Source organism: Eulemur rufifrons, chromosome 30 (assembly GCF_041146395.1).
Source record: "Eulemur rufifrons isolate Redbay chromosome 30, OSU_ERuf_1, whole genome shotgun sequence".
In the NCBI taxonomy this organism is placed as follows: Eukaryota; Metazoa; Chordata; class Mammalia; order Primates; family Lemuridae; genus Eulemur; species Eulemur rufifrons.
In genome coordinates this window covers 142825327-142849660 of record NC_091012.1, presented here as the reverse complement: position 1 = coordinate 142849660, position 24334 = coordinate 142825327, and the positions used below count along the sequence as shown (strand labels likewise).

Below are 24334 nucleotides of genomic sequence, written 5' to 3'. Positions count from 1 at the left end.
TTCTTTAGGACGGGTGTTTGACCTCAAAATCCTAAAACCTGCCCTTGAGCTCCCTCTGCTGGCCAATGGGTGGTACTAACCAGCATCCTTTTGGGGTGAACTTCCGTCTACACAACTCTCCTACCCTGAAAGTTTGGTGGGGGGAGGGGGACTGAGTTTCTGAAAAACAGCCTTAATGCCCTGGCAACATGAGGTATCATGAAAAAGATACCACGTGTTAATTTCAGTGGCATCTGTTTGTAAACATTCGTTAAGCCAGAGCTGGAATGGAGTGAGAGAGAGAGAGAGAGAGAGAGACACACACACACACACACACACACACACGGGTGTCCCCTGGGACAAAATACAAAGGTGGCTTGGTAGGGGGGAAGGGTGCATCGACAAACTCAGTAATTGAGACTAATAATATTTTATTGCAATATTTAAAAAAGAAAATCAATTCAGCAAACTACAGCCTGCAGGCCAGCTGCCTGTTCGTGTAAATTAAACTTTTATTGGAACAGGGGCTGGTTGAGTTTCCAAAACAGGTGGGGTTTCTAAAACGTGGATCATGCCCTCCTAGTTTATCTGAAGTGGAGGCACATTTTTGTTAAAGCCATGTAGTGTGGTGGTGTTTTGTTTTTTTTTTTTTTTTGACAGAGCCTTGCTCTGTTACCCAGGCTAGAGTGCTGTGGCGTCAGCAACCTCAAACTCCTGGTCTCAAGTGATCCTCCTGCCTCAGCCTCCCAAGTAGCTGGGACTACAGGCATGTGCCACCATGCCTGGCTAATTTTTTTCTATATATTTTTAGTTGTCTAGCTAATTTCTTTCTATTTTTTTAGTAGAGACACATCTCGCTCTTGTTCAGGCCTGGTCTCGAACTCCTGACCTTGAGCGATCCTCCCGCCTCGGCCTCCCACAGTGCTAGGATTACAGGCGTGAGCCACCGTGCCCGGCCGTGATGTAGTGTCTTGAAGCTCTTCTGTGCCCTGTGGCTTGTGCCCTGATGCATGCTCTGTATTCTTCCCCCATTATAGTTCAGTGAGAGCTTCACCAAGTGTCTCCAAGCATGGAGTTTATCTTCCCTTCCCTTAAAGTTCCTGAGCTCAGAGGGAGGAAGATGCAGACGGGGTGATACAGCCTTAGAGGAACCTCTTCAAGGTGCAAAATGACCTCTGTGTGCATCCTGGGTCTGTGTCAACTCGCTGATTGTAAAACCTGTCTGCCATCTAGGAAATATGTGCACGGCAGGCCCATGTAGGGTTTGGTGTCTACAGGGGATCAGGGACCCTGTGAACTCAACTCTAGGGTCCCAGGCTCATGTTGAGGGACCCCAGCTGTCTGCCCCCAACCCCAAGCTAGGTTAGGAATGTTATATCTCTCCTAAAGGATGATGTACATGATACCCTGTCTACATCTCAGGAACTGTGGTGCAGTGCACGACCTGTGGAACTATATGCCCAGTGCTGAAGCTTGACCACCTTTTTGGGACACAGTTATGGAAACAGAGGAGACACATAGACGGCAGAAAATGTCTGTCACTTAAAGTGGACATTTGAGCATCATGCTTTGCTTTTATTTTGCAAAATGGAGCAAATAGCATCACCCATTTCAGAGGTTATAAAGACCTATGAGACCATATTTATTAATAAAAAAGTGGTTTAGGCTAAGCATGGTGGCTCACTCCTGTAATCCCAGCACTCTGGGAGGCCAGGCTGAGGCAGGAGGATCACTTGAGGTCAGGAGTTCAAGACCAGCCTGAGCAAGAGCAAGACCCCATCTCTACAAAAAATAGGAAAATTAGCCAGGCATGGTGGCTTGTGCCTGTGGTCCCAGCTACTCTGGAGGCTGAGGCTTGAGCCCAGGAGTTTGAGGTTGCTGTGAGCTGTGATGACGCCACTGCACTCTAGCCTGAGTGACAGAGCAAAACCCTGACTCATAAATAAATAAAAATTAAAATATAAAAATTAAAAAGGGATTCATACAAATATTCATGTTAACCAAAAAGAGAATTACTCAATTCATTTAACATGGTCTAACAGTTAAACAAATGGCAAATCATAAAAAACAAATGTTTTAAAAACTAATATTTTCCCCAGATATGACTTTTTAAGTTGAATTTTTTATATTAACAGATAATAATTATATGTATTCATGGAGCACATAGTGATATTGCAATGTGTATAATTGTACCGTGATCAGATCACGGTAATTAGCATAGCCGTCACCTCAAACATGTATCATTTCTTTGTGTGGGGAACATTCAAGATCCTCCTTCTAAGCTATTTGAAACTATGTAACATTATTGTTAACTGTAGTCATCCTACAGTGGTGTAGAACACTAGACCTTATTCCCCCTATCTAGCTGTAATTTTGTATCCTTTAAGAAATTTCCCTCTTCTCTGTTACCTTTATCCTTCCTAGCCTCTATTATCCTCTGTTGTACTCTTTACTTCTATGAGATAAACATTTTTAGCTTCCAGATATGGCATTTTTAACAGTTGGTTAATACTTGGTTTTTGGTTTTTTTTTTTTTTTTTTTGGTCCTACCTATGACTTTCTGCTTCTAACCTTCCCTTTCAGAACCAGCAAATGTCTGAAGACATCCAGATCCCTTGATCCCTGTGAGAAAAACTCAACCAAGACAAGAACCCCATTTATTCTTGGCATAATCTGCCATCCTGATGCGCGTTCTCTTCTGTGTGAAGTAGGTATGCTGCCTCCCAAAGAATTCCCAATCCCCTGGATGCATTGTGGTCATAAACGTATATCAGACGGCTGGATCTCGTGCTGGAAAAAGATGGCTTGATCTGTCGGTTCATTCGTGTATGTGCACAGAGAAACTCCAGCCCTCTGCCCTGAGCTCTTCAACTACCTCATGGGGCAATGACACGCTCATATCTAACCCTGTTGATGTTGCAAGGCACGGTGGCAGCGGGAAGACACGGCATCTCGGTGGGGGAGGGGATGTCATCAGATTCTGGGAGATGAAGATATTGGAGGTTGCGAAGAAGCTGTGGGCGGAAGAATCTTGCCCTGCACTGAATTCTTCAGGGATGTCAAGAGTGAGCACTGAAGTCCAAAGTGATCGAGCGTTCACCGTTGCAAATGAAGTGAGAATGAATTGTTCCAACACCCACAACACAGTTGGCCCATCCGTTCCGCTTTCCTGAGTCTGCACACACGATTATTGTCACCCACAGAAAATAAGGCTGGCTTTTGACATTTTAAGTGCAAATTTACCGAAGTTAAAAACCATCTAGGGGAAATCAGTCTTGGGATACTTTTTCCTAGGAAATCGTACGGTTTTGCTAGGTTTTTGGAGAAGAGGAGACAGAAATAGTGGTTTTCAGATGTTGAGCCTTGTCATAGTATTTTTAGTCTTTGATGCTCTTTAGGTACCAGTTCCTAAGGCAACGGCTTCCTTCGTTCATACTTTCCTTCGTTCATACTTCTATTCACCAAAGTAGAAAATCTTAAATTCTTAGCCATCTGAAAAGTATGCTAGCTTTTTTGCCTCTTTTTTAGAAATAATTTTGGGGAGAGGGAAAAGGAGGGTTTGGGCATATCGGTATACTTTGGTTTAAGTAAAGGTTAATGTTTATGTAACTTTTAGACTTTGCCCTAAATATCTTAACCAAAGATTAAGACATTTTATTGCACTCTGGAGCTCATATAGACGGAGACAAGAGGAAATCCTAAATATGCATGTTTTGCGCTCACCATTATGAATTGGGGTCTCCAAGGAGAAAAAGTAGAAGTAGAAAATGCTTCCAAGAGCAAACAGAAAAAATCCCTTAAAATTAATAATCCAGATTAGACATCTCAGAATTGCATGTCTCCTATCATGGATTGACCTATCATTTAAGCCATTTGAAAACAGTTTTGTATTTCCTATTTCAATACGTCTGTCCATGACACTTCTCAATCCTTTTAAGAGGTTTCCTGGGAGTGGTGACGCCCAGTGTCGGATTACCATTTTCTGTATAGCAGTTTCAGTCTGAGCTTAAGTGAGTTCTTGTTAACGAGCATGCGTGTTTTTGTGTGCACACACACACTCACACATGCACCTATTCAGGCATACCTAGATGGAATCTAAGCATTTTGTAATGTCTAATCCATCCCATTTTCTGCAACTGCCATAACCCTATTTTTACTCATTTAAAATAAATGTAAAAAGAAACTGGTTTGGGTTGTTCTGTCATGTGTCCTATATTTCACTTATCAAATTTTATGAAACAGTGGTAGTAAGTGGCCCAGAAATCATGAACCTACATAGCTTCGCATGATATCCAATAAATCCCTTTCTATGCTCAAGACAGACAATGACCCTCTAAAACAGGCGTAGTTACAGAATTATGAGCTAAAACTCACCTGGAGGACAAGAGCAAAGCATGTTTAATGTTCAGTATGCTTAAAAATATTTGATACTGTGCAGTTATCGGGGGGTAAGAGGTAAAAAACTAAAAAAAAAAAAGGAAATTAAAAAAATATTTGAATATGATCTCTTAGGGAACCTCTCTTTGAAGGACGATGGGAGCCACTTCTAGGACGTCCTTCCCCTGCTGGAAAGATGAGAAAAGTTGTGATAAAATGCAATTTCCATACATTGTAGAGAAGGAAATGATAACACTGAATGCACAGTGGACCCTGAACAACGTGGATTTGAACTACGCAGTTTCACTTCTATGTGGATTCTCTTTCACCTCTGTCATGCCTGAGACAGAAAACAAACCCCTCCTCTTCCTCCTCAGCCTACTCAACATGAAGATGACGAGGATGAAGACCTTTACGATGGTCCACTTCCACTGAATGAAGAGTAACTACATTTTCCCTTCCTTATGATTTTCTTAATAACATTTTCTGTAGCTTACTTGATTGTAAGAATACAGGATGTAACACACAGAACGTACCAAATACGTGTCAATGGACCGTTGATAGTATCAGTCAGGCTTCCTGCCAACAGTAGGCTATTAGTAGTTAAGATTTGCTGGGGGTTTTAGTTGTTTGTGGATTTTCGACTGTGGGGGTCAGAGCCCCTAACCCCTGCATTGTTCAAGTGTCAACGACATAAGTAAAAAGTCACACTCACCTCCTCTTTGTGGGAACTGGAATTGGATGTGCCTTGTGGGCAATGGATAGACACCTTCATGTTGGACTGGAACAGGAAGGGTAAAGAGGGAGACACCAAGTGTGCGTGGGCTGTATTTTTATTTCTGCTTCCCTGCACAGACTTAAAAATAACATTTTTTTTTTTTTTTTGCCCACATATAAGCCAATATATGCAGGTTGCTCCAGTTGTAGATGGTCATGCCGCTTCACCTTTGACTCCTAAAATTGGAAGATTAAACTACATACGTGTGCACACACACACACACACACACACGCAGATTATTAATATACTGCTATGGGTTGAATTATGTCCCTCAAATTCATATGCTGAAGTCTTAACCCCCAGTATTCCAGAATGTGACCTTATTTGGAAATAGGGTCATTGCAGATGTAACTAGGTAATTAGGATGAGTCATACTGGAGTAGCGTGCATTTCCTAATCAAATGTGCCTGCTGTCCTTATAAGAAGAGGGGGTTTGGATACCCGCGGGCTTACAAGGAGAATGCCATGGCAAGACTGGGGGGATGTTGCCACAAGCCCAGGAGCCACCCCATGCCAGCAGCTAAACCTGAGACAGATCCTCCCCGAGAGCCTTCAGAGGGAGCGTGGCACCGCCCACACCTTGGTTTGGGACTTCCAGCCCCCAGAACTGTGAAACGATAAATCAATTTCTGTTGTTTAGGCAACTCAGTTTGAGATACTTTGCTACGGTAGCCCTGGGAACTAAGATATACATTAATACATGCTGGGTACATGTGTTTTCCTAATTTGAAATAACTGTGAAAGGTGTTTAGCTTTCCCATAGAGGTACTAGTTACCGATGCATCAGTTATAGTTAAACCCTGGGCTCCAAGGCTCAATTCCTGGGTTCACATACTGGTGTCTCTATTTCAGGCTGTGCAACCTTAGGCATGTTGCACAACCTCTCTGAGCCATGGTTATCTAATTTAAAGAAAAAATAAACGACGTTTATCGTAAGCAGATCTGTCTCTCTAAGCTGTGTTGAGGATATATAAGTTAACACGGGAGAAGCATTCCAAGTAGTGTCTGGTAGGCAGTAAGGGCTGCATCGAGGTTGGGAAAAAAAATTAAAATAAGCTTTTCTGTTCATGTGCATAAAATCAAGCTCATTGAAATATATAGGGCATTTCTTAGAACAGGTTCAAAAGTTGAGACCATGAAATCAAAACGGCAGAACGTAACTAAAAACACGGAGCGCTAGAGGACGCAGGCTGTCTGTTCCAAACCCTTCTTCCTGTCTTCATAGCTTCAGTAGTGCTGTACGTGGCTTCTGTAGTTCCCAGTTGAACTACATTTCCCAGCAGCCCTTGCATTAGGTGAAGTCATGTGACTGAGCTCGGGCCAATGGTGAGCCACCTCCATTTCTGAAGTTGTCCGATCCTTTAATCATTTAGCAAAAAATCATCTCACATGAGGTGCACCAAGGCCAGTCTGTCTTGCTTTGGGGGAGGAAATGCTCTGCCCAGATCCAGTGAGTATGATGTAGGAATCTTCGTCCTGTGGTCCTTGCATGGACAAGAAAAAAAAAATGGAAGAAAAATTTAAATTTAAAATGTTGAAGAGGGGCAGTCTGGTTACCTGCAGAATTCCTCAGAGCCCTCTAGCAGCCTCTGGACCTGCCCGCCCCTTTATGTGACCATCAGGGACACTGAAAATCAGGGCTTTTTGAAATTTTTAATTTTAAATTCCTCCCCAATTTGTTTTTCTTCTGATGCAGGTATTTTCATAAGTTATCCAAGTCCCCAAGTCTTCTCATCAAGCCCCCAAACATCATGAACTTTGCCCTCTCAGGATAATTGCTAAAACTCAACAGTTTCCTCTGATTTTCCTGGAAGAATTTTTTGCTTGAATTCTGTAGGCTTCCAGTTCCTCACGTACTTCTTTTCATCTGTGTTGGAAAGATTCTTTGAGGGATTTTTTCTTTTTCCCCCAGGGTAGATTAACCTTAAATTTAATATTCGGTGACCATTCATCATATTGGAGGGAGGTTGATTTACGAATAACTTTATGTTTCTGGTGATATTTTGGAATTTGACTTGTAAGTTGGTTGGTTGTTTGCTTTTTTTCCTGACTGCAGTAAAACATGCTCATTTTGGAGACTTTTTATATAATCTGTTTGTGCATCTGTTATTTTACACTCTGGAGTGTAGATTTGGTGGCTTTTTCTTCCAGAGATTTTAAAGACCCATTCACTTTATTAACTACAGGAATCAGTTTCTTCAAACCTCCTTTTGGCCGGGTGCGGTGGCTCACACCTGTAATCCTAGCACTCTGGGAGGCCGAGGTGGGTGGATCGCTCGAGGTCAGGAGTTCGAGACCAGCCTGAGCAAGAGCGAGACTCCGTCTCTACTAAAAATAGAAAGAGATTATCTGGCCAACTAAAAATATATATAGAAAAAGTTAGCTGGGCATGGTGGCACATGCCTTTAGTCCCAGCTACTCAGGAGGCTGAAGCAGGAGGATTGCTTAAGCCCAGGAGTTTGAGGTTGCTGTGAGCTAGGCTGACGCCACAGCACTCACTCTAGCCCAGGCAACAAAAACAAGACTCTGTCTCAAAAAAAAAAAAAAAAAAACCAACCAACCAAACAAAAAAACTCCTTCTGATGTATTTCCTAGGGAGTCTCTCTCTTCTGATGCATTTGTCTTGAATTCCAAGGTTGCACCATCTATATCATCTTCTCCAAGAACACCAGCCCGATCTCTGTCCTCAACAAGTGTTTTGTAACATTTTTTGTTTGTCTGTTCATTAATTCACACACCCTCCTTTGCATCTTTTACCTTGCTGTGAAAGCAGATTTTTGCCTCCCTGAAAATGGGAATTTTCCTCCTCACAATCATCTTTTATTGTCTTCTTACGTGAGACAACCATTCGTCAATCTTAAAGGTCTTTCTATTTTACGCATTGACAGATGTCACCTTGACATGTCTTGTGACCCGGCTAACGGATTTCAGATATCAACTATTTCAAAATAATGATGGGACCTTTCTCAATCATGCACAGATGTGGCTCTGCTCATTTTAACTGTCCTTCTCGAGGATTCAAATTCTAAAGTCGTCAGCAGCGAGCCATGCAATTCTTTCCACCAAAAGCGTGAAATGGTTTTCCGTATATGTTAATCTACGCTTGAATTTCTTTCTTTTCAGTTAAGCTCCTTCGGATGGTCAGAAGTGTCAGTTGAGCGAGTCATTTGAAGTTAATGACTAACCTTGGAAAATTGGTGGCTTGGGCATCAATTTCAAGAAAATTACTCAGTTCTTCGTTTTGCTCATAAACTTGTGATGAGACGCTAGTTTTGGAAAGCTGTCCTGCTTTGGTACGAATGGAAGAAGGCTAGATTCTGACTTTACTTTCTACCAGGAAGCTGAACACAGGCACGCACGGGAAGCTTGGCTTTGCTGAAATTCACCATTCTGACATCGGACTCAGACCTAGAGCGGATTTTTAATGCCATCTGATAGATCTAAAATACATCTCCCAAGGGTACCATGCAAAAGTGGCATTTTTCTGTCTCTTTGACCTCTTTGGTCCAAATCACAGGGTTGACAGTTTTCCTACAGATGGATACAGTGAGGGCTTCCAGGTATAAAAAGACATTCGGGTCCAGGTGACAATGGCTTAATGAGTCCACTGATGTCACTAGACACACGTTTTGCATGTGGACTTGTTAAAGAGTTCAGATTATTATTATTGTATTTTTTTTTTTCTGTGCAGAAGGCATGTTTTGTGGTAAGGGCTACGGATTTTATTTCATTTGATAACTTTTCCATGCAAAGGAGACCTTCAGGCTGTAGAGGAAAGAATTATTAGGGTGCACAAGTCCAAATGGCAAAATAGTTCCTTAGATTAGCTAATAAGGGCTCTTAGGGTATCTTGTAGTTCGAATGACTTTCAAGCTTTAATCACTAAGTTTTATATGTAAAGGGAAAGTATATATTTTTATTCTGTATGTATTCATATATACATATATATATATATATATGTATGTAGGTGTAGCTCCTGTTTCAAAAAATATATAGTACGTAAGAACTGTGAGGCCTTAGAGTTTCAGCAATTTCTTTTTTTCAATATATATAAATCTCAGGTCTATAGTCTTAAAAATCTTTTAAAATAAACTGCACAAAAATTTCACAACATCCAGTATTCAGAATAAAAAAGCGGGAGTACTGGATATTAATTTTCACTAAATTTAATAATTAAAGTACTAAAAAAATTTACAACAGAGTGATAATACTAAAATTTACCTATCCTCAAGAATCTCTTAAAGCTAGATTTTTGTAACACTGGACGAGCCTACAAACTTTTTAAGATTGATGACTTTAAATTAAATTGTCTTCCATTTCACTTGATTTTAGAAATAAACAGTTTACACTTTGAAAACAAACAATAATTTGTTACTTCACCCAGACAACGATAAATAAATTGATCAAAATGTAGCAATTTAGAAAGTTAATGAAATAAGTGATGTTGTACTTAGGAAGACCCAATGGCAGTGAGAGTAACGGTGATAATAATATTTACTTATTTCTTTTATTTCAGTAGGAAAATATTTAAAGTAACTTTTTTTTAACAATTTACATATTTACACATGTACACATAAAAACGGACGTCACTGATAATAAGTTGTTTGTAAAGATAAAATTGGAGATCCAGGGAGGCCTGGAGAGGGGTCGTGTATTACAGCCCCTACCATGTGCCCCTCAGGGCCTGGTGTCTGCAATCGAAACAGTAACCTCAGAACTCAGGAGATGAACCCAGAGAGTCTCTGGAGAGCACTTAGATATCAGTTCAGCCGCTGCTCATTTGTGGTGCTCTGTAAAACTAGCTTTGCCTTTTCTATCTCAGTAAAAAAATGTGCAACCATCACTATCTGGTAGCATGGTGTAGCCCCATGGGAATCTCTGAATTGTGCATTCAGAGAAGGGTCACCATTGGCTGTGACTTTTTTTTAAACATACAGGTTAGTCTTGGTGGTGTTATTCAATGCCCTTCCTGCTTTGTTCAGACATAGAAAGGCTCCCACTATAACTTCTGAATTAGTGCACACAAGCTAGCACATGAACTGCAGAACGGAGCGTGCACTGCTGCAGAGAGGCTCACTCGCCCTGAGGGTGAGGAGAGAGGAGGAGGGGTGAGGAAGAGAGGCGGGGTTGCAGGGGCAGCCCTCCCCCGCTGAACGCCCACCTGAAGTCCATGCGCCTAAGAGAAAGGGATTGGCTTGTGCAGTCTCCCCCAGCGGGACAGTTTCACACCATGCCATATTCTTGTTGGTGACACTGATGCATTTGGCTGGCTTGGGATGAACTCACCCTAACCCACACCATCCCCGTGAGCCACACCTTCTACCTAAGCCACGTCCCGCCCCTAAACCACTCCTTACGCCTAAGCCACTCCATCCCCCGCAGTTCCAAATATAGATCGGATGCATTCCCTGGGTTCCAGCCAGCCACTGGCACATTTTTGCTTGGCAGCTGTCTCCCCAGCCCGCAATCCTCCTCCTCCTCCCCTCGCTAAGCAGCACTCTGTCAGACGTGACTGCTTGTCCGTGAATAGCTGGGGAGGCACACAGGGTGCGTGGAAACACAGAGTCCCATGTTCCCTCAGCGGAAAACAAAAGCAGGCCTTGAACCTGACAAGCAGAGAACAATGTATCCCACAGCAGGGCTGGGGGGAAGCTGGGGGGACAAAATGTGACACCGCCCACTTTTGCGGGAGACCAAAAAGCAGAGTCACAGGGACTATTTCAAACCCAGCCCCCCGGACCCCCACGGGCACTGTCTCACCCACCTCCTCTGCTCCAATCTTTCTCTGTATCCAATACTAACTTCCAACACACAATAGACGGTCGCCTTCTACTGTTTATCTTCCGGCTGCACCCTCTGCTACAATGTAAACTTTTAAAAAAGCAGAAACCTGTGCTAGACTCCTAGACCTGTGACTGGCACGTAGTAGCTGCTCAGTGAACATTTATTAAACCAACGAATTGAAAACCTATATCCCCCCAATAATATCATCTCCGCTGCACAAACCTCTTGACATTTTCTGCAAATGGCTCCAGAGGAAAGTCCATACTCAGTTTGGCGATTGTCACACACCTGTTCTTGGGAACACAGAGGACAGAGAGCCTTACCCCAAATGCACCCACGGCGGAGTCTGCCCAGTGCCAACCTCTCTGTGGCTTCCTGGAGACCAACGCAAACAGGAACGGCAGCCCGGCAACCCCACGGCGAGATGCTGCCTCTGGGTTTAAAAATGGACCTACTCTTTCGCTCGGGAATCAGGAGAATTGCCTTGTGGCTTACTGCCCCGTGCCCTGATTTCTGAGCACAAAGTCAAAATAGAAAAGGGAGAAATGACAGGTCGGGAGGGGAGGGGTGACTGTGTAGGGCTCTGCATGGTGCAAGACCTCCAGAAGTCTGTGCCGGGAGACCGAGGCAGACACAGCCTCCTGCGCACCCTGCAGGTTCTCTTTAAACATGTCTCTGCAGTCTCAGGACCTCCTCCTCTCTGGCTGCTCAACGCTTTCCTTTTCTTTCTTTCTGTATTATATTTCAGAGTCTGACACGGGCACAAACGCTTTGATCACATAAATTGCCTTTGCACTGCCCGAGTCAGAGCTACAAGCGTGCCCATCCCCCAGACAGCATGCACCGCACCCATTAGGTGTGAATAGACCCATCCCCTCCTCCCCCCGCACCTGCCTGCCACCTGGTGAATGCTATTACTATATGTGCACTTAAATGTTGATCAGTTAATACCAATTTGATGGTGAGCACATGTGGTGCTTGTTTTTCCATTCTTGGGATGCTTCACTTAGTAGAATGGGCTCCAGCGCCATCCAGGATAACACAAGAGGTGCTAGATCACCATTGTTTTCTGTGGCTGAGTAGAACTGCATGGTGTACATAGACCACATTTTATTAATCCACTCATGTACTGATGGGCAGTTGGGCTGTTTCCACATCTTTGCAATTGTGAATGGTGCTGCTGTAAACATTCGAGTGCAGATGTCTTTTTTATAGAATGTGTTTTTTTCCTTTGGGTAGATGCCCAGTAGTGGGATTGCTGGATCAAATGGTAGTTCTACTTTTATTTCTTTGAGGTATCTCCATACTACTTTCCACAGAGGTTGTACTAGTTTGCAGTCCCACCGGCAGTGTGTGAGTGTTCCTGTCTCTCCACATGCACACCAGCACTTGTTGTTTCAGGACTTTCTTTTTTTTTTTTTTTTTGAGACAGAGTCTCACTCTGTTGCCCAGGCTAGAGTGCCGTGGCATCAGCCTCGCTCACAGCAACCTCCAACTCCTGGGCTTAAGCAATGCTTCTGCCTCAGCCTTCCAAGTAGCTGAGACTACAGGCATGCACTACCATGCCCGGCTAATTTTTTCTATACATATTTTTAGTTGTCCAGATAATTTCTTTCTATTTTTTAGTGGAGATGGGGGTCTCGTTCTTGCTCGGGCTGGTCTCGAACTCCTGACCTTGAGTGATCCTCCCGCCTCAGCCTCCCAGAGTGCTAGGATTACAGGCGTGAGCCACCGCGCCCAGCCAGGACTTTTTGATAAAAGCCATTCTCATTGGAGTTAGGTGATATCTCATTGTGGTTTTGATTTGCACTTCCCCGATGGTTAGAGATGTTGAGCATTTTTTCATATGTTTTTGTTGGCCCAGATCTTTTCGATCTCTACTAAATCCCCGCCCCAGCCATCCTGGCTTTGGCGGCCCCCTGCCCACTGTCCCCAGTGCTCAGAAATCAAAGCGGTGCCCCTGAAGTACAGCCTGGCCTTAGGAACTCCTGCAGCCCTGCTGTGCACAGGGGCTGGGCCGAGACTCGGATTTCTGATTTGGGGAGTGCAGGTCCAGGAGGGCTGGAGCGTGTGCCCTGCCCAGTCTTCCCAGGAATGTGGATGCTGTTCATGCAGGGCTAACCTTGCATGTCTCACTCAGAATTCAAAAGTTTGGGCGAGGGCTCCCAGCAAATCACAGCGTGGGGCTTGGTTTTGGAGACCCCTGTCCCAGCGAGGAGCGGGGTGCTACCGGCATCGGGTGGGTGGAGCCTGCGGGCGCCACTCGACACCCTGCAGTGCACAGGACAGGCCCCCAAACGGAGTCATCCAGCCCGAAAAATATCCACAGCGCAGAGGCTGAGAAAGCCTGGCAGGGACGAAGGAAAACACTCACTGGTGTAACTTAAATGTTTGCACATCCTTGCTACAGAACAGGAAAGCTCCGGCTGCTTTGTTTTCTTATTTTAGAGTGTGCATTAAAAACATCCCAGGGAAATAGCAGCCCAAATTTTTGCTCTTTTGGGGACGGTGCCCGGGGATGGTTTTTGGTTGTCACCCTGGGGGGTGGGTGCTGCTGGCATCTGGTGGGTGGGGCCCAGGGACGCTGGTGGACACTCCGCAGAGCACAGATTGACCTCACAGCAAAGACCTAAGGTGTCAAGGAGCAAGACTCCAGGATGGAGCCGGGTGCAACCCGCCCTTTGCTCCTGGTAAGACGCCCAGGGTAGAGGCTGCTTGAGGGGGGCTGAAGCTCCTTGGAGTGAGGTGGGCAGCAGTCCCTGCCTGGGCACCCCCGAAATGAGCTCCTGGACAGACAGTCCGGCCCCACACCGTGTTCACGGGGTTTCATCTTTCATTGCTCTTTGCAAAGACCCCAGAATGAGCACTGAAGACCCCGAGGGACAGCTGTGGGGGGGGAAATGCCCCCATATGTTTTCCTGGGGCCTGACAGAGGGCTCTGCTTGGGACGGTCCCAAGTTCCCTTCTACCCAGAAGGCTGCCTCTTGCCCCAGAGCAGGGTTTCTCAACGGGGGATGACGTTGCCCCCGGGGGCCATTGGGCAAGGGCTGGAGACGTTTCTGGCTGTGCCAACTGGGTGAGCGGGTGCAGCTGGCTGGTATCTGGGGGGTGGGGACGTGGGGGCGAGGCTCCACACCCCACTGTGCACGGGACCCCCCAACACAGAGAATCCAGCCTGGAAGTTCATCCCCAGTGGCACGGTGGGAAACCTGCTGGTGTGTAACATCCATCGAACCCCACGAAAGGGGACAGGTTGGGAATCTCAGCCTCCTGCACGGTCCAGGAGGCAGCATATGTCTGGGCCGTTTCTAAATGGATCTCATTGTCAGAACGCTCTCGTGAGACCCTCGCCCCGTGGGAGGGCCCTCGGTCACCTAGGCCAGCAGCACAGCGCTCCACAGTTTGCTCAGTGGAGCAGCAAGGAGTCAGGACAAGCCACGTGGAAAGACATGGCCAACCCCATAGCACGTGGGCGTGCAGACATCTGGCAACTATTGGATCCGACAAGCAGACAAGCACAGACGTTGGGGAACGTCTCCCCTGCCTTGGATAAGAACTGACTGTTCCGTGAGTGGCCGCCTTCAACCCCATACTTTTCCCCTTTTAGGTTGCTACCCTGGGAATGGAAAACTGGGGTACCCCCCCTGCAGAGGGGGATCCCCCAGACATTTCTCAGCTCCTGTGGACTTCACTGACGGTTCGGAGGCTAAAAAGATGCAAAGGAGCAACCTCCATGGAAAACAGCGTGGAGATTCCTCAAAGAACTACCACTCTGTCCAGCCATCCCACTACTGGGGATCTACCCCAAAGAAAAGACATCCATATATTAAAAACCACCCATACACTAGTATGTTTGTCACAGCACGATTCCCAATAGCTAAGTCGTGGAAGCAACCTAGGTGTCCATCCAGGGAGGACTGGATAAAGACAATGTGGTGTATGTACGCCGTGGAGTACTGCTCAGCTGTCAAAAAGGAATGAAACCCTGTCTTTTGTGGCAACGTGGGTAGAGTGGAGGTCACTACCTTGAGTGAGATACCTCAGAAACACAAAGCCCAATACGGCAGGGTCTCACTCGTAAGCGGGAACCACAGTGCGTGCACGTGGACACAGAGTGCGGAGTAATAGTCACTGGCGACTCGGAACGGTGGGAGCTTGGGAGGGGCACGAGGGCTGAGAAATTACTTAATGGATACAATGTATGTTGTTCTGGTGACGGCTACACTAAAAGCCATGACTTGTTACAAAGTTTCACTTGTGCCCCATACATTTATACAAACAAATAAAGCTGAGTACGTGAACCCGTTTAATATAAATGAACACAGAAAGAAACGTGTCGTGATGACACATACAGGGAAAGACACGTGCCTTGCAGAGGCCTGACACGTCCCGCAGACAGCACACAGAGCCCCAGGGGTGATAAATCCCTGCACATGGCGTGACAGAGATGGTCTCTGTCATTTTATTAACAGTCTCAGACTCTTCCATACGGTGGAGATAAAACCACCGGGGCTGCCCTGCCCAAGCTGATTTGGGGACAGCCCTCAGCACAGACCCCATCGACGACCCTCGTGGAGTCACCCATCAGGATGGCCGGGCTGTGGGCTGCATTGCATTCCACCGACAGGCACAGCCGTGGTCTGGGGACCCTCCAAGCCCCGTCTCCTCCGAGGAAAGTTGGGCCTGACCGTGTTTTAACACCTTGATGGCCACGTTAAAAAGAAAATTGTTTTTCCTTGGGGCCACGTGTTTTATTACAAACACAGAATGAATAGAATAAATAGAAATTGGAAACAAAACGATCCTTTCTAATTTAATGGAAAACGTGTGATTTTTCATAGTTTTCTGTGCGTGAGTTCTATGCAACGCAATCCATGTTTTCAGAATAAAACTGTCAACATTCATCGTCACAATAAAGACATCCACAAGGGGAAGAGACATAAGCTCTGTGAGGCCATGAGTTGAATACAACTCATGTGACGGTTAAAGTGTTAAACATGGAAAGCCCCTGTTCCCCACGATGTCTTGGGGGGAGTTATTGGAACGGGGGTTCAGAGGAAATCCAGCCCAGCCCTGCTCTCGGGGAGCCGTGTTCTTTGGACATATCCCAGCCTGGTGGATGACATACGGCCTTCACGCCTTCCTGCACAGGTGGTTAAGGAAGCTTAACCTCTTGGATTTCCTCACGGACATTTAAAAAATCTCTTCTCTCACAGGGGTGGACCTGCTGGGGCAGTGGGATGGTTTAGCAGGGAGGTGACCCTCTGTGGTGTATCTCTCTTCCCCAAATGACATTTGCAGAACCCTCAGCCAGTGTGTGTATGTGTGCATGTGTGTGTGTGCATGTGTGTGTGTGCACACGGGGTGGGGGGCTCCTGAACCGCAAACCTTCTGCTAACATACGGCCCCTGGACACCTGAGCCCACAGCAAAGTCCAAAACGAGCTGAGAGTTCCAGAAATCATTGCCACCCACCAGTTCTTCAACTCTCCTTCCACACCTGCCGAGGTTGCCTCCTCCTTGAGGAACTGCCTGGCCGCTCTGGCCAACTCCTCTCCCCCTCTATGACTGTCCATGGCTCACGTGTCCCCTGCCCAGTGTGCAGCACTGGCTTCCACGCTGCATCTTTCTGTCTCTGCAAATGTCTGTTCAAGCCAGGTGCGGTGGCTCACGCCTGTAATCCCAGCACTCTGGGAGGCCGAGGTGGGAGGATCGCTTGAGCTCAGGAGTTCGAGACCGGCCTGAGCAAGAGCGAGACCCCGTCTCTCCTAAAAACAGAAAAATTACACCCCACCCCCTGTCCCAGCTACTTGGGAGGCAGAGGCAGGAGGATGGCTTGAGCCCAGGAGTTTGACGTTGCTGTGAGCTAGGCTGACGCCACAGCTCTCTAGCCAGGGCAACAGAGCCAGACTCTGTCTCAAAAAATAAACAAGCAAATGTCTTCTGAAGATGCCAGAAGTCCCTTGTGCCCTTTGTCCCCTCTCCTCCTTCTCTCTGTATGTGAAACTGCACTCACGGGGCATCCAGATGTTTCTTGTGACCCTTGCCTGGTCCAAACCCAGTGTCACTGGAGCAAGCCTCCTAGCACCGCGTAATTCTTCTCCTTGGTGATTTCTCTGCCCGAGCTGGAGGTCTGAAGGGCTCTAACCAAGCCAGGGGCACACGAACTCAGAAAGCTCAGGGGTGGCTGGTGTTCACCTGAATCCATTAGGTCACCCATTGATTCACACATGCACGCATTCACATGCTCATTTATTCGTGCCACGCATGCACTCATACACGGGACGCATGCATTTATTTACATGCATGCAATGCATGCGTTTACATGTATGTATTACATTTACATACATGCAATGCACACATGCATTCGTTTCATGCACTCATATGCATACACTTACACATTCGTGTATGCGTCCATTCATTCACCCGGGCACGGATTCGCTGGTCCGTGCATTCATCCCCCGCTCACAGAGCCACGCCTTCACTCAGCGCGCGCTCACTGGGTTTTGCAGACTCGGCATCCATTCATGCGTATACTTACAAATTCATTCACGCCTGCAGCGGCTGCGCCCCGCGTGCACCTCATGCAATCACACGCGACCGCATTCATGCCTCATGAATGCAGACAGCGACCCCCCGCCCCGGTCCCGCATTCAGGCACTCGAGCATCGTTCGATCTCGCCTAGCGTTCACTCACGCACACGTGTGTTCGCTCTTCCTTGAAGGCACGCGCGCGCGCGCACAGCCGGTCGCTCACTCGCCTCTCGATTCACCGGCTGAGGCCGGATCTCTCATTTACTCTCTTTTCCTCTCGCATTCACTCACGCACGCACACACGCGCCCCTGTTTTCCTCTCTCACGCATGCATTCGATAATTTCGCCGCTTACCGCACCCCCCACCGCCCCCCCCCAGGCGATTTCCAGCGCGGCCTCCACCCCGGCTGCGCGCTGGCCTTGGGCCCGGGCCCTTGAAGCCACGGCAAACATTTACTTTGGGGCTGGCTGATTAAAGGTTAAATGTCCAAACCTAGAAACCGCGAGCTGCCGGATTCCGCGGGGAGGGGGCCGGGCGGGCGCGGGGCGGGGCGCGGGCCCTGGGGCGGCCCGGGTGCCTGCCCGGCTCGGCCTCTCTCCCCGGCGGCCCGGGCTCGCGCGCGGGGGCTGCAGCGCGGCGGCGGCGGCGGCGGGGACCCGGGCCCGCGGCCACCGGGCGCAGGCGGGGCCGGGCTTCCGGAGAGGGGCCAATCGCGGGCCGCGGGGCCTCCAGCGCCGACCGGGGGCAGAGGCTGCGGGAGCGCCGAGGAGGTGTGTTGGGGGCTGCAGGGAGCCGGAGGGCTGGAGGCGGGGGCGCAGGCCCGGGGCTGAGGCTGCCGGAGCGCGGAGGAGGTGCGGGGCCTGGGGGAGGGGCGAGGCTGGGGAGTTGCGGGGAGCTGGGGCGGGGGCCCGGGGTTGATCAGGCAACGCCGGCCCAGGGTGGGGACAGAGGATACCCGGGACTCGAAGGAGGTGCGGGGCGCGGCAGGGTCTTGGGGGGCAGGGCAGAGGCTGCCGCGGAGCGCGGGGGAAGAGGTGCAGGGCGTGGGGGTGGCGGGGGTGGCCGGGGCGCAGGTGCCACGGGGTACGTAAGGGGCCGGGGGAACGCCGGCGGGGGCTGCCGCCGAGGGTGTCAGGAACGCCGCGCTGCCGCCCGCAGGCCTGAAGTCCCCACGGGTCCGCGCGAGACGGCGGCGCCTCTGCTCTGCGGGCGCGTGGCCTGGACGATCTGCCCACTGCGCCTGGGCGCACGCCGGCCCCCTGCGCCCAGCGACTCGGACCATGTCGGGTGAGTACGCCAAGGCCCCCTGGGTTCAGCCTGCCTGAGCCCAGTGTCTCGGGTGACGCTGGTCTGCGCTGGGGAGACCCCGCCGCCCCCCAGCCCCCGACTCTGACGGCACAATTGTGCCTACCCCGGCGTCTCCCACTCACTGTCTGGGCCGAGTCTTCCCTTAGCGGTGGGGGTGGGGGACTGGCGCCTCGCGCTGGTGGAGACCAGGGAGGGTCCCGGCAGCTGGGAGGGGGGTTATTTATAGCACGTGAAGGGAGGGCAGGGATTTCTCCATTTTCCTTCTGTAGACTGTGGGCCTGCAACTTTCAATGGACTGTCTGAGATTCTTACTGCCTGGGAGACGCACGGAAAGAAGTCTGTACCCCTAAGACGCCCCTAAAACTCTGGGGAGACAGCGCTTTTCAGTCTCCAGAGTTCAGACCGTGGGCTTAATTTCTTTCTTTCCTCCCCCCCCCCCCCCAATAAAGATCCTGTGTTGATTCCCCACCAGGCAGGTGGGCCCACAGGGGCTACAGGCAAGGCCTGGCCACGCTGCCTTGGGACTGCAGATTGGGACAGTTGGCTGCAGAGTGTGATGATACATTGTAACCCCAACCCACGGGAAAGGCAGTCGTCCTGCTTTTTTATTTTATTTTTTAATCATTAAGGCACCGTCTTTTCATACCAGACCACACTCCATCATTCATGAGTGCGTTTAAAAACAAACAAACAAAACAGATGACTTTTGTTATTCGGAGGAGGGACTTGGTCATTTCCCTGAGCTGTGACTGTCCGGTTTTCCCCCATTCCGGCCTTCGGAAGGAGAATCGTCCGGGCAGGGGTAGGAAGGGCTGTTTGGAGGAGGTGTGCTGTAAAGATTCTGCTCCGAGGCACCGCAGAAAAGATTCTCTGTTTTAGGGACAGCTTTGGAGCTCTGTAAAGGGAAAACCGCATGCTTCCCCGGGGCCGCTAGGGTCTGTATAATGGCAGCATTCACGGCGGACAGGCGGACACATCTTGATCAGCCTTGGAATGTGCTAGAAGGGGAGATTCAGCTCTCTGCAGAAAACAAAAAGCACCTTTGAGTAGAGAGAAAGGGCCAAGGGGGAAGCCACCAATGTCATTTCGGGGGGCGGTTGGGAGCTGGGTTCAGTGCAGGGAAGCAGGCAGGCCACGGATGGGTGGAAATAAGCATTTCTGGCAGACGTTATGAAATTCTCAGCCACTGCAGTCGCCAGGCTGGACGTGATTCTGTGAGAATGTCTGCTTTCTTGGCTCGGAGCTGGAGCACGGCGACAGATTTTCTTCCGTTTATCCACTCTGGAGGCTGATGCGAAACGTCGCCACCCTGGCAACATGATAAGTGCAGACTCCCTCGTTCCGTGCGGTGGCGTTGGGTAATTGGGGATGTCCCTTGATGCCACGGCAAAACTTGATCACGGGTAGTTTCTTCAAGATAAGGAAGTATGGAAGCTAAACACCGACCAGTCCATTTTTCGTCCTTTGGTGCGTTAAAGCACTGGCCTGTCTTTGCACTTTAGATAGATTTTGCAACATCCCGCATGGGCCCGCGGTGGCCAACTTTCAGGGGTGCAGCTTTTTTAACCAGAGTGAGATTTCGAGTGCTGGGACCCTTGTTGCTGGAGAGAGAGAGATCTTGTGTCCACTGGAGCCGTCTTGTCTTTGTGTTAGTGTGATCAGTAATCCCCCTGCACCCCCGTCTCTCTCTCTCCTCCCCATCAATCAGGAAGCTTTTGGAAAAAGTCACCTGTCCTCGTGAACTCTGATGCTCGTCTATCTGCGGGAGACCTTCTTCCCTCTCTACACCTCAGCCATCTGGGGTCCCCAAGACCTCCTGGATGATGTGTGTCACTTGGGGACCACAAAATTATGCCTGGTCTCAGGGACTCATGGCCTCTGCGTGTTTTAGACAATGGTGTTTCTCCTGTAGACGTTGCCAATGTGCCCAAACTGAGTGGGTGGGAAACATGAAATGGTTGAACATGTCACTTTTCTAGTCTCTAGTTTTATGACCCTTCCACGGTGGCCGATTTTACCAACAATGACCGAAGCCTCTTTGAGCTAAGTAAGTGTCAGTTTCCACAGCCACAATCCAGGGGTGTCTCTGAGCATTGAAAGGATAAATGAGTAAGTAGAAAATGATCTAGTGAGATATTTTTCATGCCTTTGTGTGACTATCCAGTTATTAATAGAAATACTTTAATGCTTTTTTTAGGAATATCCAACCAAAAAAAAAAAAAAAATCAACTTCTCCCGTAGCTCTGCTGGGATTTCCCCCCCCCCTTTGAGAAGGATCTAATTCAAATTGCTTAAATATAAAATAGATGATTATGCTGATGGAAATGTAGCTCCGTAGGAGAAGGAGGTTTCCCAGCCTGCACAGGGCTGTTGAATGTGAGATTAAGCCTTCAGGGGTCACTGGGCCCAGCACTAGTGCCCCAGCTTCCTGAGTTTCAGGCTGGCATAGCAGAGTCCCACAGACTGGGCAGCTTGAACAACAGACATTTATTCTCTCACGTCCTGGAGGCTGGAAGTCCCAGATCCAGGTGTCTCAGGGCTGGTTCCTCCGGAGGCCTCTCTCTTAGGCGTGTGGACGCCATCTTCTCCCTGTGTCCTCACGGGGTCGTCCCTCTGTGCGTGTCTGTGTCCTCATCTCCTCTGCTTATAAGGACAGCAGTCCTTTTGGATCAGGGCCCACCCTAGTGACCTCAGTTTACCTTAATCATCTCTTTAAAGACCCATCTCCAATTACAGCCACTTTCTGAGATGCTGGGGGCCAGGACTTTGGCATGGGAATTTTGGGAGGGGTCATACTAAGCCCACAGCACCTGTCAGTCGTAATGGGTCCATCACGACCTCATGAAGAGCTACAACCCCATTGCACACGGTTACTCGTTGTTGATGACTTTGGCATTTTTTGCTGTGTCTTCCCCCAGTTCATTGCTTTGGGCCAATGTAGCTAGCTCTTCTTCCTCTCTGGACAGCCAGAGGGATGTTTCTACAATGCAAATGAGACCCTCTTACAGGGCTTGGGACCCTCAAAGAGCTCCTGATAGCTTGGGGGATAAAAGAAAAATTCTGAATGTCTCTTTCACGGTCCTCCACCCCCGACCCTGTGTCTGCGCATCCATCCTTGTTCTCGGGCTCCAGCTAAGCTGGGAGGATTTGTCCTGCGCGGATGCTGCATCCGACCACTGATCTCCACCCCTCGCCTCAGCTCACGTACTTTTCTTTGGCAAGTTGCCTCATCTGTCCTTGCTTTCTTATTTTTAGTTTCGTTTATTGTTTGAGGCAGGAGGGAGTCGTTCCTTTGAGGGCTTTTGTGGGCTTTGGAGTCAGAGGGGACACTTTCTTAAATCATAAAACCCTGGTGGTTTTTTTTTTTTCCGGGATTGAAGTGCATTTCAGAGTTGGGATGGGCATTCGTGATGAGAAATGTGCACAGTGCATCTAGACATTCCTGGATGGATGGGAGTGGTATTGATTCTTATTTATTGATCCATTGGTGGGTTGATTGATAAGTTCTTCCTGGGCTTTTAGCCCTGTGCTTTCGTTCTCCTTTCAGAACTTCTGCTGACCAGAGCACTTCCTTTCCTAGGGCAAGTGCCTTGTGGTGTTGAAACCATTGATGCCTTAGGGCTGCCGTTCCTCACTGGGCTGCAGGCTTCTGAGAATGGAGACTGTACCTTGTCCGCCCTGGGACTTGGCACCTTGCACAGAGCTGCATGCAGGAGAGATGCCTGGCAGAGCAGTTGCAGACTGGGTTTAAGTAATGTCCCCCCTAAATCTTATGTCCCCTGAGAACCCGTGAAATGGAGGTTATTTGGAAATAGGGTCTTTGCAGATGTACTTAGTTAAGGATCTCAAGGTGAGATTGTTTTGAACTTAGGGTGGACCGTAGAGCCAACAGCATGTGTCTTTATAAGAAGAGGAGACACAGACACACACGGAGACAAGGCCGTGACAAAACACAGGCAGAGGCTGGAGTGATGTGGCTGCGCTCCAAGGGACAATTGGAGCCCCCATAGCTGGAAGAGGGAAGGAAGGGTTTGCAGGAAAATCTCCAGGAGATGGGTGGTCTTTACAGCAGCCACCACATGCCTGGGAGGAGAAGAAATTCCAGGAGAATAAGGGGCTGATAGCATCCCTTAAGGATGTTTTTGAGAACCCAGAGGTGTCTGGTTGGACATGGGGCCCAAGCGTTCGGGACTCAAAATGCCCAGCAGTATGGACTGGACTTTAATTTGCAGCCATTGGGGACACCCTTGGCAATGGGTTGGTTTTCAGGGCAGCTGATGACATCAGCATGTGTCGGGGAGAGAGGATGTTGTCGTAAGGACAGAGGAGACAGATAACTGGGGTCAGAATCTGCAGGGTGGAACAGAGGATGCTAAGGAGGTGGACGCTCAGCATAGTCGGTGGGAAGACCCATTTTATATGTGTTCTGTCATGCCTGTCCGTTAAGACCTCAGGCCTGCTTTGCAAGGTCAGAAGCTTGGATTGGAGACGGGTGCGTCCCTCCTTTCTGGGTCGGCAGGACAGATACTCTGCCAAGCTCGTTCTTATAGGACCAACCATCTTGGTAGCATGGTCTGACCTCAGACTCCTGTTTCTGGAGGAAAATCTAAGAGCCTGGCCTTTGGAGTGTGACTTGGGCCTCCTTCTCAGACTCAAGCTGAGCACAGGGACATCGATTCCTCTGAGCGTTTCGATAGTAGAGACAGAACAGTCGGCCCAGGAGGAAATCTTGAACTGAAGCCCACCCCTCTGGGGTTGTTTTCTCTTTTGTCTGTATTGTTATAGATAAAAGAGAAAACAATATAAATAGATTGTTTATATTTTCTAAACGATGAGCTTCTTTTCCTTGCTACTCTTTAATTAATCGTCTTTAAACAACGTTAATCAGATTTCAACAATCTGTAAATTGGAGCTTATATAAAAGTTAGAATGCAGCCAATGAAGACTAAAAATTGTAAATAGCACTCTGTTTTCAGTTCAACATTATGTTGAGTATGATTCCCTTCATAATGTGTACATATCTCTATACACACGTTATAATATATATAATCTTGATTTATCTTAGTTTTTACTTTGCCATCTACCTTAGCAGATAAAAATATATATAATTAAATTAAATGAATGCAAGCCCATATTCCGTATGGAACACATACTCAAGTACCTGCCTAAGAAATAGTGTTTGATCAATGAATGTGCAGAGGCTGCGCTATTTGGTCTGGGTATAAAATTTGTGTGTGGTCAATGAATGTGCCAGGGCTGTGCTCTTTGGTGTGGGTACAAAATTTTAGGATGAAGACCGTTTTGGTCAGAACCTAGGTGTGATGCTTTGCCTTAGTAGACACTGCTGATGATAAAAAGTCTGACCTTCATCCTTTGTAGGATTGGCCTGTATTTTTTATTTTTTTTTGGAGCTTTCAGGGTGTTGTTCTTAGTTTTGGTATTTTGAAATTCCATAAAGAATATTCGCAAGATGAGGACTGTTGTTTATTCTGCACACTGTGTGAGCTTTTTAAAATCTGAAGACTTTGACTTTCTGCTGTTAAGATTTCCTGTTTAATTTCTTTGAAAACTTTT

At 48.0% G+C, this 24334-nt stretch overlaps 2 protein-coding genes across 2 annotated transcripts in view; both read left to right on the top strand.

Moving 5' to 3' along the window:
• The window catches only part of XG (Xg glycoprotein (Xg blood group)), a 58869-nt gene extending 40980 nt beyond the window's left edge, over positions 1–17889 (top strand). Inside the window, exon 11 of the mRNA XM_069464323.1 lies at positions 17831–17889. Within this exon, the coding sequence (XP_069320424.1) occupies positions 17831–17889 (59 nt within the window). The remainder of the gene's footprint in view (positions 1–17830) is intronic.
• A 181-nt stretch (positions 17890–18070) lies between these two features.
• The window catches only part of GYG2 (glycogenin 2), a 41165-nt gene continuing 34901 nt past the window's right edge, over positions 18071–24334 (top strand). The window contains exons 1-2 of the mRNA XM_069463098.1: positions 18071–18222; positions 18611–18739. Coding sequence (XP_069319199.1) covers positions 18733–18739 — 7 coding nt within the window. The 5' untranslated portion in view covers positions 18071–18222; positions 18611–18732. The remainder of the gene's footprint in view (positions 18223–18610; positions 18740–24334) is intronic.